A 13742-nucleotide genomic window follows, 5' to 3' on the forward strand; every position below is an offset into this window, starting at 1 on the left:
TAGTAGAAGATTCACAACATCACATCTTAAAATTCAAACTTTGAACTATTATATGAAAATTCAAACTTAAAATTTAAAAGATCATCATCAAAATGTATTCTTCATATATCATCAAAATACTCCTCCAACTCTTCATTTTCATCATCTTCTTCAACATCTTCTACCACCACCTGTTGTGCCATAGATGTACTTGCAACTTCAAGTAGCCTTGACCTCCTAGTGTAGATTACAGGCTCATTAACTCCATTTGTTTCGGTAACTTGAGCCCAAGTTAAATCATCATCTTCATGAACCAAGTCTTCTTGTAAAGGTTCACCATCTTCTCCCATCTCTTCCACCAACCATTGAGTGTGATAATTAATTTCACCAAATTCTATAGGATCAATCTTGTCCCGAATTTTAAATCTTTCAATCAATGCTTGGTTATACTTGACGAAAACCAAGTCTTACAACCTTTGATGCTCCAACTTATTTCGCTTATTGGAATGAATCTAAAATACAATAATTTGAAGTATTAATTTAATAATACTTGAATGTAAGATAAATTAATACCCTAGTAAAAAATTAATACTTACATGCTCAAAGATGCTCCGGTTACGCTCATATCCGGAAGCACTGCAACCCAAACTCAACACTTTAACAATCAACAATTGCAAATCAGGAGTTTCAGCTCCATAAGACTTCCACCATTCAGCTGCAAGTAAAAAATCAATAATTGTCGACCTGGAGCTAATTGTCAAATTCCAATAATTATAAAAAAATTAACTTACATATTACCTGGAGCTAATGTCAACCTTTGTCTAATTGTCGTTCTTATACCAAAGAGACCTGTAACACCCTTGTAATGTGCCAATTGTATTGAAATCTTGTCTTCCACTTCATCGTTTTCACTAAGTGTCTCAATGCATTTACGGAGGCCTCTCACCAATTTAGGATCATTCTCAATTTCTGGTTTCTCATAATAATATTCAGGATTGAGATAGTTACCTGCAGAATGTAACAGATGATGAAGTTGACACTCCCATCTTTTATCAATGATGTCAAATACGGCTTTGTACTTGCTTGAATTTGAATTAAAAGCTTTTTCAATTGATTCTTTGGCTACCCCCATTGTGGCATATATGTAACCCATTGCGGGTTTTCTTTCGTTATCAATCATTCTTAGCACATCTACAAGAAGCGTCATGACCTTAAGAGTGTATACAACATCACTCCAAAATGATGCCATAAGTATAATACTAGTTGTCATTTTTCCTTTAGCATCCTTGACACACTTGAAACTCACCCATTCATCACAAGTGAACATCTCTCTAAACTTACTTTTTAGTTCTTGCAACCTTTGTAGAGTAAGAAAAAATGTAGCAAATCTTGTCACTCAATTTTTAACCAATTCAATATTGTCGGTAATCTTTCTCATTAGATTCAAAGCAAATGTGTGGTTATAAATGTAACCCACAACCTTAACTCCATATTTTATAACCTTATCAAACTTTGGAATTTTTCCTATGTCTTCTAACACAAGGTTTATACATTGGGTTGCATATGGAGTCCAAAACATGTTTGGCCTTTTGGAAGTTAATATTTTATCTGTTGCTACATAATTACTTCCATTGTCGATAATCAATTGAACAACATTTTGTTCACCAATTTCCTCAACAAAAGTGTCCAACAACTCAGCTAGCTTATCCCCCGTCTTGGCATAGTCAGAAGCAGCGATATTTTTCACAAACACGGTTCCCGCCAGACAATTGGCAAAGAAATTAATCAATGTTTTACCTTTTCTATCCGTCCAACCATCTAACATAATTGAACATCCATATTTATTCTTTTGAACCTTGTGATTCTTCAACAAACATTTTGTATATTCCAACTCCTTTTGAAGGAGTGGAACCCTAAGTTCATGAAAAGTTGACGATTTCAAATGAGGACCATAACTTCCAACGGCTTCCAACATCAACTTAAAGGCTTTTCCATTTGCTACGTCAAAAGCAATTCCACATGTATAAACAAAGCGAGCAATATATTGTACGGTTCTTGCCCTTGCTTCTTTATCACAAACATCATTGAGGTTTATGTTCTTAGTCTTCTTAAAATTAAATCCAATGGTCCTTTAGTCCTCTTGACAGCCATTAAAGATGTCTCAGCAAGCCTCTTTCCGCTTCGAATTCGACTTATTTCCTCAATTTCATTTGTGTCATCCGCATCTAACTGCACCAACACTTCTTCTATTCCTCTTTTAATTCTCTCTTTCTCAACCATATCAGCATGTAATATTGCTTTAACTTCCGCCGGTATTTTCAAGCAAGCAACTACATCACCTTTTATTCCTAATTGATGCTTTTTTGCTCTACTAATTTCCCCATTACTAGCCAGATTACAAAAATCACATGTCACCTTCTTGTTATTTATATCCTTCCAATGATTATATTGTCATGTTATATTAATATTTACACCGCTTGATTTACAAGTTTGACTACATGAAACAACCGAAATAGAATTCGGTATAAAGGAAGATGTTGACATGGTCTGACTTCAAAACATAAACATAATCTTGATATATATAATGAACATAAAATTAAAAATAAATAAAAATATAAACATAATGATATATGAAGTTATGAACAGAAACATAAATATAAATATAAAAAATAAAATTATAGACATAAATAGACATATGAAGTTATGAACATAAATATAAATATAAACATAATAAACATAAACATATACATATGAAGTTATGAACATAAGAAATATATGAAGGTAAACAAAAACATAAATATAATAAACATAAGAAATATAAACATAAAAAAAAAAAAACTTACAAAGTTAAAATATTTTTGAAGAATAGGAGAGAGTGCGCCGGAGGAGAGTGCAACCGAAGATGGAGCAGTGAGGGAACTAAGAGATGGAAAAGTGTGAAGAAAGGAAGAGAGGAGGCTAGGACAAAGTAAGGAAGAAGGTGCTGTTGCAAGTGAAAGAGAAAAACAGAAAAAATAGTAATTTTGTAAAAAAAAAAACAGTGGTGACCCGCTCCGCCCCGGGTGCGCGACGCGACCCGGGATCTCGCCGGAATCGGCCGCAATCCGTGTGCCCGAAACGCTCCCCATTACACGTGCGGGGAGGGGCCGCTCCGGCCGGACCGCCCGGAATCGCGCCGGGAGCGACCGCTTTTGATAACTCTGTCTATACCTTATATAGCAAAGCCACATATTCTACAACACTTGCATGTAACTTATAAACAATCACACAAAATATTATCAAGAAAGACACAAATAACAACAATAATAACCAAATTCATTGCATTGTATTTCTGGAAAACTTACATAGCATCAAGACAATGATTCAGTGGAATTAATATCCCACTAACAAAACTCATATGCTATAGTACTTACACAAGTTCAAAATTCATATGCGACTAGCCACATCCTTATTTAATACAAGTTATAAAGTCTAATCAAATAAAATGATGATCCATCTATAGATGACTGTGAAAAATCCTGATTGATATGGTCTGATTCTAACTCAACATTACTTATGCGAAACTGTATCCAAAAAGAATTGTCATCTTCTAATCCGAATCTTCTGAGTTTTATCCTTATCAACAACAAAATATAAAATTGGGTAAGCAGATGAAATATAAGTACACTCAAATAATATATTTGAATTCTTTATTGAATTTGCAAATAAAAACTATTTTATGTTGCCTTTTTAGCTCCCTTAAATGTTTTAGGAAGAAGGTTTGTTTCTATCTCACTATCCTAACACTGAACTAAATCAAGAAAAAAAGTGTAAATATTCTAATTAACAAGGAAGAAGAGTCACCTGAATTTCTTTTAGGCTTGGAACAGTTTTGGGGCAGTTAGATATGCGGAATTGTAGAAGTTTTACGGCATGTAACTTATAACCATGACAGATGTCTACAAAATTCGGTAGCCCATACAATACTACATTTGTCAAGTTTGGAAGCACAACCTCCATTTCCCTGATAATATCGTCTCCTCCGGGACCATGTCTAAATACCTCTTCAACTTGAGTACAGCTTATTATATCAAGCTTGCTTAGTTGTGGAAGCATTCTGACCATAGCAAAAGAGAAAAGGCTTTTCAACATGTCGCAGTTATAGATTTTTATAATATTTAGCTTTGGAAAAAAAACTTCAGCACTGGGAAGCCGCACAAATTCTTCATTTGCTGCAACAATTTGTTGCAATTCTTGACAACTGTATATGATAAGTTCAACCAACTCTGGTAGGCTTCTATGTGTTTCCATGGAGAACAAACATTTCAATTTTGAACAACTATTTATGTTTATTGTCCTCAGAGACTGAGATGGCCACTGTGCTTGACAATTCTCTGGACACATCCCAATGAAATTATCAAGACCAAGGAGTTTGAGAGATTCCAAATGAGGAAGCATGACGAGGTTCTTGTATTGATGAAATGGAAGGTGTTCGTCACCAGATTCACCAAACACATATTTCAGATTAAGAGATGTTTTTATTTCCATCTTTTGCAATCCTGTAAGTCCTTCAACATAACAAGTTGGGAATAACGACTCTAAACTTCCACAACTGGCAATTCCAACTTCTTTTAGATTGGTCATCAGAAAATGAGAATTCATTGAAGTTGGAATAATTTCTTCACTTGTATTACCGCCATCATGTTCGATTCCACTTGCAGCAATTATATGCTTCAATTCATTGCAACCTCTTATTCTTAGTTCTTCTAGTTGCCGCAGACTTTGAGCAACAGATGCTGAGAAAAGTACTTCATCGGTCCTGCAACGGTCTATCCTGAGGATCTTAAGATTTCCTAACTTACATTCCCTAGGAAAAATGTTCTGTAACTGCTTGCAAAATTGTAAATCAAGTATTTCTAGTTTCTTGAAGTAGCGCAGTACTTCCAGAGGTGAACCTAGACACAATGCTGTCAAGTTTATCAAATGCCGAAGGTTTAACTCGACCAAGTTGGGAATCAAATCAGCTTCCTTGAAATCATAGTTTGCATCGAAGATGCATTCGATCTCTTTGCAAATTTCTAGATGGAGAGAGGTCAAATTATTCATGCCTCCCACAATTCCAACCATATCTGGGATGACATTTTTACATCCTCCACGGAGGCCTGTCAAAGAAATAGTTTTACCCATTTGCAGAATTGTTTTTTCAAATGCCTTCAAATTTGAGATATTACAATATTTTAATTTCAGTGTGATTTGATCACTAAATTTAAACTTTTGTAAATTTGGGAGAATGCCAATATCCATAGCAATATCAGAAACATAGTCTTCTGGGTAGCATGCTGAAGCATATAATTCCTCTAGTTGTGAACATTTTCCTATTGCTCCATTATAGAACCTTTCAAAAATATGACATTCTGACAAATCTAGCAGCCTTAAGCTTAAGAGTTTTCCTATTTCAGTAGGAAGTCCGTCCAACTTACAACGTCGCAAGTCAAGAATTTCAAGTCTTATTAAGTTAGCTATGAAAGATATGTCACCAAGCTCCAATCCATTTAAGCGCAAAGTTCGAACATTTCTCAAGAATTGGATTGAGGGAGGTAGTGATAACGGTACTATTTTGTAGTTGATGGTTAGAGAAAAAACCTCAAGCCCTTGTATTCCTTCAAATGTCAAATGTAATAAATCCAACGAATTGAATGACCCATGAGCACTTATATTTAGCAATAGAATTTTAAGATTTGGAGCATGCAGTTGACAGAAAGAGGGACTTTCATTATACCACCATGAGGATACTGCAAAACAGTCTCTTATCTTGTTGTCCTCTGCCACAGTGCTAAGTGGTTTGTCCACATTTACCAATATTTTGTGATTCTTTGATCCATTTGCAATCCATAAGGCTGCATCACGAACCACGTCATGCATCTTCACGGAACCTCGCATCAGCAAATATGATTCTAAAAGTTGGTTGATGTTTGCTTCAAATAAGCTTCTTCTTGTCTGTAACGATAATCTTTCTTCCACACTCAGTCCAACCGCATACCTCAACAAATCTTCTATTGGGATGTGATAGTCTTCGGGAAAAAGAGAGCACACAAGAAAGAGTTGTTTTGTTTCCGGCCTTAGCAAATAACCAAAGCATAATTTAAGGCAGCTAAAAGTAGAAGTCACTTCTCCTTCATCATTAGATGCCTTTGAATCCCTCAACTTCTTTAACGCCCGACGCCATTCACTTTCAGGCCTTCCTTTCAATGACGATGCCACCGTTTTGATTGTTAGGGGAAGTCTTTCGCATTCATTGCAGATTTCCTGGGGCAAATTTTTGGAGTGTATATCATCAACTTTTGCAAATTTTTGGAAGAAAGTCCAAGATTCACCTTCAGACAAGAGCTCCAAATGAGTCATCTTTTGACATTCCATTGATGTACAGATACGCTCGTTATGAGTGGTTATGAGGATCTTCCAAGTTCGCTTGTTAACACTGTCTAATCGAATTCCTATATCCATCAAATGAAAATCTCTCCATAGATCGTCTACTATTATAAGAATTCGATTCTTTTCTTTTAAACACAACCATAAACGTTGTGCTCTTCCCTCTTCACTTTCTTCCCCCAATCTCACGTTTAACATATCTGCAAATTTTCCTTGAATGCCTCTAATATTTGGAGTTTGAGACACTCTGATTGATATAACCTTATCAAACATATCCAATTCCTCAGCCTTTTTGCCAACTTCTGTTACAAGGGCTGTTTTGCCAGATCCACCCTCTCCATGCACTCCAATTATAGAGATGCGATCATCCTCAAGTGCCTCCCAGATTTGACTATAAGCCATTTTTGTTGATTCAAAATAAATGAAGTCTTCAGATGACTGATACTGAATACCTGGTAGTGGAGCAAGATGAGAAAATGGATTAATATTGTTGCTTTTGCCTTTGAATTTCTCCATTGCCTCTATCTTCTTTACCATTTCCTTGCATAATAGATACCGATTACACGTTGGAAACCATCCTTGAAAACAATTGAGGTCTGTCTCTGTCCTTTGTACAAGAGCCTCCGCTTCTTTAAGGAGATTCTCCACATCATTCAACCATTTCTCCACTGGTTTTTCAATTACTTCAGTTCTTTCCTTTGCTTGTGCAACACGAGTCTGCAAGTTGTGTCTTTCAGACGACAACCCCTCTCTTTCATTCTCAAGAAGATCGATTACATTATTAACACAAAGAAGGTATTGAATTTCGCGAATCACTGGTCCCGCCAAATATTTACCCACATTACTTGCAATGGTAATAACAATATTTGCCATAATTTAAGACAGCCTGTTAAGAAAATCATGTACACAATTGATTCAAAAATCATCAACATGATATGTATGGTTTGGCCAACTAGTTTCTTGATGACAAATCAACATCTCAATATTTGCCATGCACGAGATTGGTGCAAATATTAACTTTCTCGAATAAAAATTCAACAAATCTAGTCAAGTTTTAGTGTCACATTGAAAAGGCTAATAATTTAGAACAAAAAACTTATTTTGGGATTGATGAAAAATGTAAAAAAGCCAAGTTTGTGTTTGGCATCAATTGTCAAATTTAAGCAATAGGATTGAGTCTAGTTTGGACATAAACGGATTAATTTGACCATATGATATATAATTAATACATATTCAGAATGGAAAAGCATCAGTTGGAAAATACATACCTTATCTCAAGAAGTATATGCACTCTGAGATGAGCTCGGTTGGAAATAACAGATTGAGAGAAGGATCCGTGTGCTTGCACTTTAGTTAGTCTTTTAACACAATCACATAATAAAGTTCTGCTTACACATTTTATGGTTTGGTCAACTATTTGTTTCTTCTTTCCTCTCGCCTAATACCTCTACTCAATATTTTTAATACATGTGGTGATAGTTGACTATATTAATATTGATTTATATAATGACAGTGCTTTAGTGTGTTTTGTTGTTTATTTATTGTTCAGTCACAACTAAAATATTAACATTAAATGGTAGTGCAAGTCATGTTTCTGCTGTATTGTGAATTAATTAGGGGCTACCAACAAGATATCATAAATTTAATCCAAAATCATATTGTTTTAAGATGTTGCTTGCTGCTTTAAGAAATTTCTTGCAGAAGAAGTGAATTTGTAAATCTTAAGTTATAGTTGTCACATCTTAGTTATGATTCCCTTTATTTTTTAGCACCGATTTAATATATATATTATATAATTGTCCGATCATTTTCAACAATACTATAATTTAATCATAACTACTCTTAAAGTTATATATTAATGATTGTGACATATTGATAACAGAAACTCAAAAACATAAACAGTTGAATATCTCATCTCCTCTGAGATGTTAAAACATAGCTGTAATCGTATGGATATCTTTATAATGTCAGTTAGAGTTTAATAATCATCGAACTGTAAAAAGTAAGATGAATGGGAAAAAACAAGAAGAGTTGAAGAGAGAAAAATATATACATATATGAAAGTCAATACTTTGCTTTATTTGATCCTCTTTCATTTGCATTATTGCTAAAAGATCCCTCCAGATGCGAATATCAGTCCCCGTCATTACGCAATACTCTTGGGACTTTGGAGGGAAAACATTTCAACTAGTTGAGTAGTTTCATCTTCACCGGTTTCTTCAAAATGTTTCTGAATAGCTTCACGAGATGTATCTCCCTTCCATGCTTTTACTCATTCTGAATACTATACATTTGGACCAATCCTTTCCGGCTTTTCTTGCTCGGCCTCAATTCTGCATAAAATGGATTTTTTGTGTGCAGATTCTATTAGGTGAAAGAAAAAAGTTAAGGGGAGCTTCCACAGTCAACATTTTCTAAGAAAATATACCCTCTAACTTTGTTGAAGCACGAGTTCAAATATGGTATACTAGCTTGAGATATTTCACATTCACCCAATAACAACATCACTTGAACCTATAACGTGAAACCAAATGCAAATTTTCATTCTCTAATAACTTTAAATTAATTTTGAAGAAAAAATAATCAATTGTTTTAGCTTAGGTCAATTGCGTCGAGAAACCAATAGTGATGTAAAAATTAACATTGAGAAAAGTGTCTTGAATCATACCTCATCAAATGTATGCAATTGATCACAAATGTTGGTGAGAATTAGCAATACTTTGAAGAGTCTATTCGCAGTTTCCAACGTCGATCACTTGATTTGAACAAATTATTGAATATTGAAAACAAGTTAGTTTATCACTTGATTGGAAATCAAATAAACACGGGTATATTATTGTTACAATAAAGATTTAGTAAAACTTAAAACAGGAATTATAAAATTAGGGTTTCAGAGAGAAGCATACTTAGGTCTGGACGAGAGCGATAGAGGGTGTGTCTCGATAGCAAGAATTTGGCTAATTTCCTTGTTGAAGAGGAAATGATTCTTCTCTTCCTTTAGTTTGTTTTCGTGTGGAAATTTCTAATTTTGTCTCTCTATGAATAAAAGTTGTAGTTTTCTCGATAGCAAGAGAGGGTGGTGTGAAGGCCAAGGGGGTGGTGCAAAGTCGAAGAAGAGAGAGCTTATGGTGAGTGGTGAGTGGTGGTGAGTGGTGAGCGGAGAGCAGAGAGGAGTGTGAAAGTGTAAAGAAGTTTTCTCTTTTCTTTATTTAACGGCGGCAACTTCATTACCCAATCAAAAGAATTGTATTGTTACAAGTCACATGTCCTAATTATACTCCCAAAATATGAAACTTTTAATGTGTTCCATTGCAAAATCATAAATGGCTATGATTGCGAAAATTTAGGTGAAATGGAATTGTCTGATGCACCACGTGGATTGAAGGTTTCTATCACGGTATTTTTGAAAAGGTCGATATTGATGTAGTATCATTAATTAGTGTTGTTATTTCTGATATGATGGACTCAGGAGTATCTGCATAGTTAGCACTCTAACGTCTAAGGTAGTTTAAGGTTCAAGATAGTGGAAGTGAAAAGGGATATTAGAGATTGGGTATCTTAGAACTCTTTGTGAAGGTATTTATATATAGTTCCTGGTGGAGTAGGCTAGATAATGAGCCTCATGATATTGGAATTTGGCCCACGCGGAGCAGACAGTCTCGGATCTTTGGTCGGCACACAGTAGTGGTCCCGAGTCTTTGGCCGACACAAAAAATTTGCCCCCAAGATTCGTCTGACATGTTTGATGTCGGGGGAGTCTTTTTTTAATAGTGGTCGCCGAATTTCATCCAGGTGTCGGCTGGTGTCAGATATACTTTATATTTCATACGTGTTGGTGTTCAAAATCTATAGGCTTCAGAATCTTACTCAGCGTAACTGAGAAGTTGGTGCTCAGAACCTTAGTATTAGCTTCTGAGTTGTAGTTGTTTTAAGTTTTCAGAAGGTGCATTGCTCAACTATTGTAGGTTAATATTTTGTCTACGTGGCATTTTTAGTTTTTGTATTTAAACAAGTTGTGTAACAGAATTGCACAGTATCATCTTTCATTCAAAAGTTAGTTGCATATTTCTCACTATTTTCTTTTCCATCTCCATCTTCATCTTTAACCTTGTGCGCCAATAATTGGTATCTAGAGTTATGGTTCGATTCACATGCAAGATTCACAAGAAAACATGAGTGTACGGTAAGGCATGTGTGATTGATTTTGTTTCTTGAATTCACAATCAGAACCGTAACAAAATTGCATTTCTTGATTTTGCGAGATTGGGAAACACAAGTGCTTGGTGAGATCTGTGTGAGTTTCAGTGCACAAAATCGAAGATGAACGACATAAATGGTAGCTTGAATACAAAGTTTCTAGTGTTTGATGGAAATAATTGGAATCAATGATCGGTTCAGATGCGTGTGTTGTTTGGCGCTCATTACATTCTTGATCTTGTCAACGAGGTTTATGTTCTGGTTGCGGCGGATGCATCAGAAGCACAGAGAAAATCGATGATTCATCGATGACCAAAGCTGCATGGGACACATTATACGGTGCTACAACGATGATGCATCAGTGAAGAAGATGAAGCTCCAATCTCTACGTAAACAATATGAGAATATCAACATGAAGAACAGTGAGAAGATACCTTATTACATCTCTAGAGTGATTCTGATCACCAATGAGATGAAATCTTGTGGAAAATGTAACACCCCGATTAAAATAAGAGAATTATTTAATTGAGTTAATATTATTTTATTAATTTAATTAAATAAAGTTGAATTATTGGATTATTATTATTATTATTTGGAATAATAATTATTTGGAAAATATATAAGTTGGAAATAAGAGAAAGAGTCTCATTTTGGAACAGAAGGGTTTTACGTGAAAAAGCAGAGAAGCATCGTGAAAGAGGAAAAGGGCAAGAGAATGAGCAAGAGCAAAGGTTGAAGAACGGAAAAGCTTGAAGCTCAAAGAATTGCCGGATTATCTCAGGTAAGGGGGGTTTATCGTCGTTTAATGGGTATTATAGATTAACATGTCATGGGTAGTGAGAACCCGTTGAATTGACCCTAATTGGGATTGTTGAATACTGAGAAGTTGTGTTGGATATGTTGTGTATAAGTTGTAATTGAATCTGTATTTGAGTGTATTGTGAATTTCTGGACGTATAGCTTTTTACGGAAGTTGAATCGGAGGTCCAGAAGTCCTCCAACGGCGGAAAATGCGGAGAACTCTGCATTCTGCCTTGTGTTAGCGCAGGAACTGCTGTTTTGCCTGCGTTAACCGGTTAACCCAGGGCGTTAACCGGTTAACACTGTTATATTTTGTGAAAATGTGTTGTTTTGCCTGCGTTAACCGGTTAACCCAGGGTGTTAACCGGTTAACACTGTTGCGTTTTGCCAGAAAATGTATTTTGTCCTGCGTTAACCGGTTAACCCAGGGCGTTAACCGGTTAACACTGTTGCAGTGTGGAAAATTTGTTGATTTTTATGTTGTGAACACAATGGGTGATTGGCCTAGTGTAGTAAATTGTGATGAGTTGTTTAAAAGTTGATTTTAAGTTGTTTTGTTGAAAATTTCTGAGTTGAAGGCTGATGAGCCAAAGTTGATTATAAGTTGTTTGTTGAAAATAAGGAGTTGTAGGCTGAGGAGCCAAAGTTGATTTTGTTGAAAACGTTGTTGTGTTGCTGTCATTATTATGTTGTTGAAATTTCAAGTCGTACATGCCATATACATTCATATGCATAGAGTCGGAGCTTTGCTCACACCACGTTGGCCTGGATTGGCAAAAATATGGAGCTTTGCTCACACCACGTTGGCCTGGATTGGCAAATTTTAAGTTGAAAGTTGAAGGCTTATGCCTTGATGCCCACTAAACTGTCAATGATTTTAAGTTGGGAGTTTTACTCCGAATGGTACCACATGCATAACGAGTCGAGTCTCATTTGAGTTGCATTTTATGTTGTTGTTGAGTTGCATTATATGTCGTTATTGAGTTGCAATTACGTTGTTATTGAGTATGCTAATTGAGTTGATAGGCCGTTACTGAATGCATGATATAATTAGGGTGATTAACGTGTAAATTTACTTAACATAACATGATAAATTATAATGTTTGTTATATCGATTGAGGAACTCACCCTTACAACTATTTTTCAGGTAACGAGCAGTGAGTGAGTAGAAGCTAGTGCTTGGCGTCTAGTGTGGTCAGCTTAGTGGGTCGTGCTCTGATAGATGTAACATTGGGACGGGATGTTTTAATTGTTTCTGTTGGTTGTTGAACCTTTTTATTACATGTAATATGTTATAAGTTCTAATTGGTTGACATGATTTCTATCCGCTGCGTATTTTTGGAATGTTTCATGGTTGATACAATAAAAGAGCATGACAGTTGTTATGATGAATGATGTGATTCGAAGATGTGACACCCTTGTTTTGTGTATTTACTCTGATATATACTTGTTGTTGTTATAAAATATTTGGGGTATTTAGAAGGGTGTTACATTAGTGGTATCAGAGCAGGTCGGTCTGTCCGGCCAGTTGTCGTGTCGTTACTGTCTAACAATTGTGTAATTGTTACTAGTCTAACTTTTAAGTTGTGTTGTAGTGATAAGTTGAAATGGCTGGAAGGAATGACGCTGCAATGGCTGCCGCAATGCAAGCAATGGCACAAGCTGTGCAGAACTTGCCAAATGCTGGTGGTGATGCTGGATCACGTAGCTTGGCGACTTTTCAAAGAGAGAATCCGCCGGTGTTTAAAGGGAAGCATGATCCAGATGCAGCCTTGGGATGGTTGAAAGAGATTGAGAGAATCTTCCGTGTTATGGATTGCACTCCAGCTCAGAAGGTTCGGTATGGTACTCACATGCTAGCAGTCGAAGCTGATGACTGGTGGCTAGAGACTCACGAGAGGTTGACCGTGGCAGGTGAAGTCATTACTTGGGATGTATTCCGTAGGGAATTTCTGAGGAAGTATTATCCTGAAGATGTCCGTGGTAAGAAGGAAATTGAATTCCTTGAGCTGAAGCAAGGAAACATGTCTGTCACTGATTATGCTGCGAAATTTGTGGAGTTGTCCAAATTTTATCCTCATTACACTGGTGCTGGTGCTGAGTTTTCAAAGTGCATCAAGTTTGAAAATGGATTGCGCTCTGAAATTAAGAAGGCTGTTGGGTATCAGAAGATACGCATTTTCACTGAATTGGTTGATAGCTGCAGGATATTTGAAGAGGACAATAATGCCCATTACAAGATTGTCAGTGATCGCAGAGGCAAGCAACATCAAAACCGTGGCAAGCCGTATGATGTTCCAGCTGGAAAGGGGAAGCAAAGAGCTGCTCCGGCTCAGAGAGCTAGTGGGGGAGGTGCT

At 36.1% G+C, this 13742-nt stretch overlaps 1 protein-coding gene across 2 annotated transcripts; it reads right to left on the reverse strand.

Annotated features, from left to right (window-relative positions):
* Positions 1-3275: 3275 nt before the first annotated feature.
* On the reverse strand, positions 3276-9698 carry LOC127084872 (probable disease resistance protein At4g27220). Of its 2 annotated transcripts, XM_051025386.1 has the most exons (6): positions 9294-9696; positions 9056-9142; positions 8816-8901; positions 7656-8720; positions 3823-7273; positions 3276-3594 (listed from the first exon to the last, which is right to left on the reverse strand). In XM_051025386.1, exons 5-6 carry the CDS (start codon positions 7258-7260, stop codon positions 3562-3564), a joined length of 3471 nt encoding a protein of 1156 aa, XP_050881343.1. In that variant the 5' UTR covers positions 7261-7273; positions 7656-8720; positions 8816-8901; positions 9056-9142; positions 9294-9696; the 3' UTR covers positions 3276-3561. The 2 variants fall into 2 exon arrangements, with proteins under 2 accessions (XP_050881343.1, XP_050881344.1); XM_051025387.1 differs by lacking the exon at positions 8816-8901 and having other exon boundaries at positions 3823-8720; positions 9294-9698.
* Positions 9699-13742: the final 4044 nt, after the last annotated feature.

The sequence above is a fragment of the Lathyrus oleraceus genome, chromosome 5, assembly GCF_024323335.1.
Source record: "Lathyrus oleraceus cultivar Zhongwan6 chromosome 5, CAAS_Psat_ZW6_1.0, whole genome shotgun sequence".
Classification (NCBI taxonomy): Eukaryota; Viridiplantae; Streptophyta; class Magnoliopsida; order Fabales; family Fabaceae; genus Lathyrus; species Lathyrus oleraceus.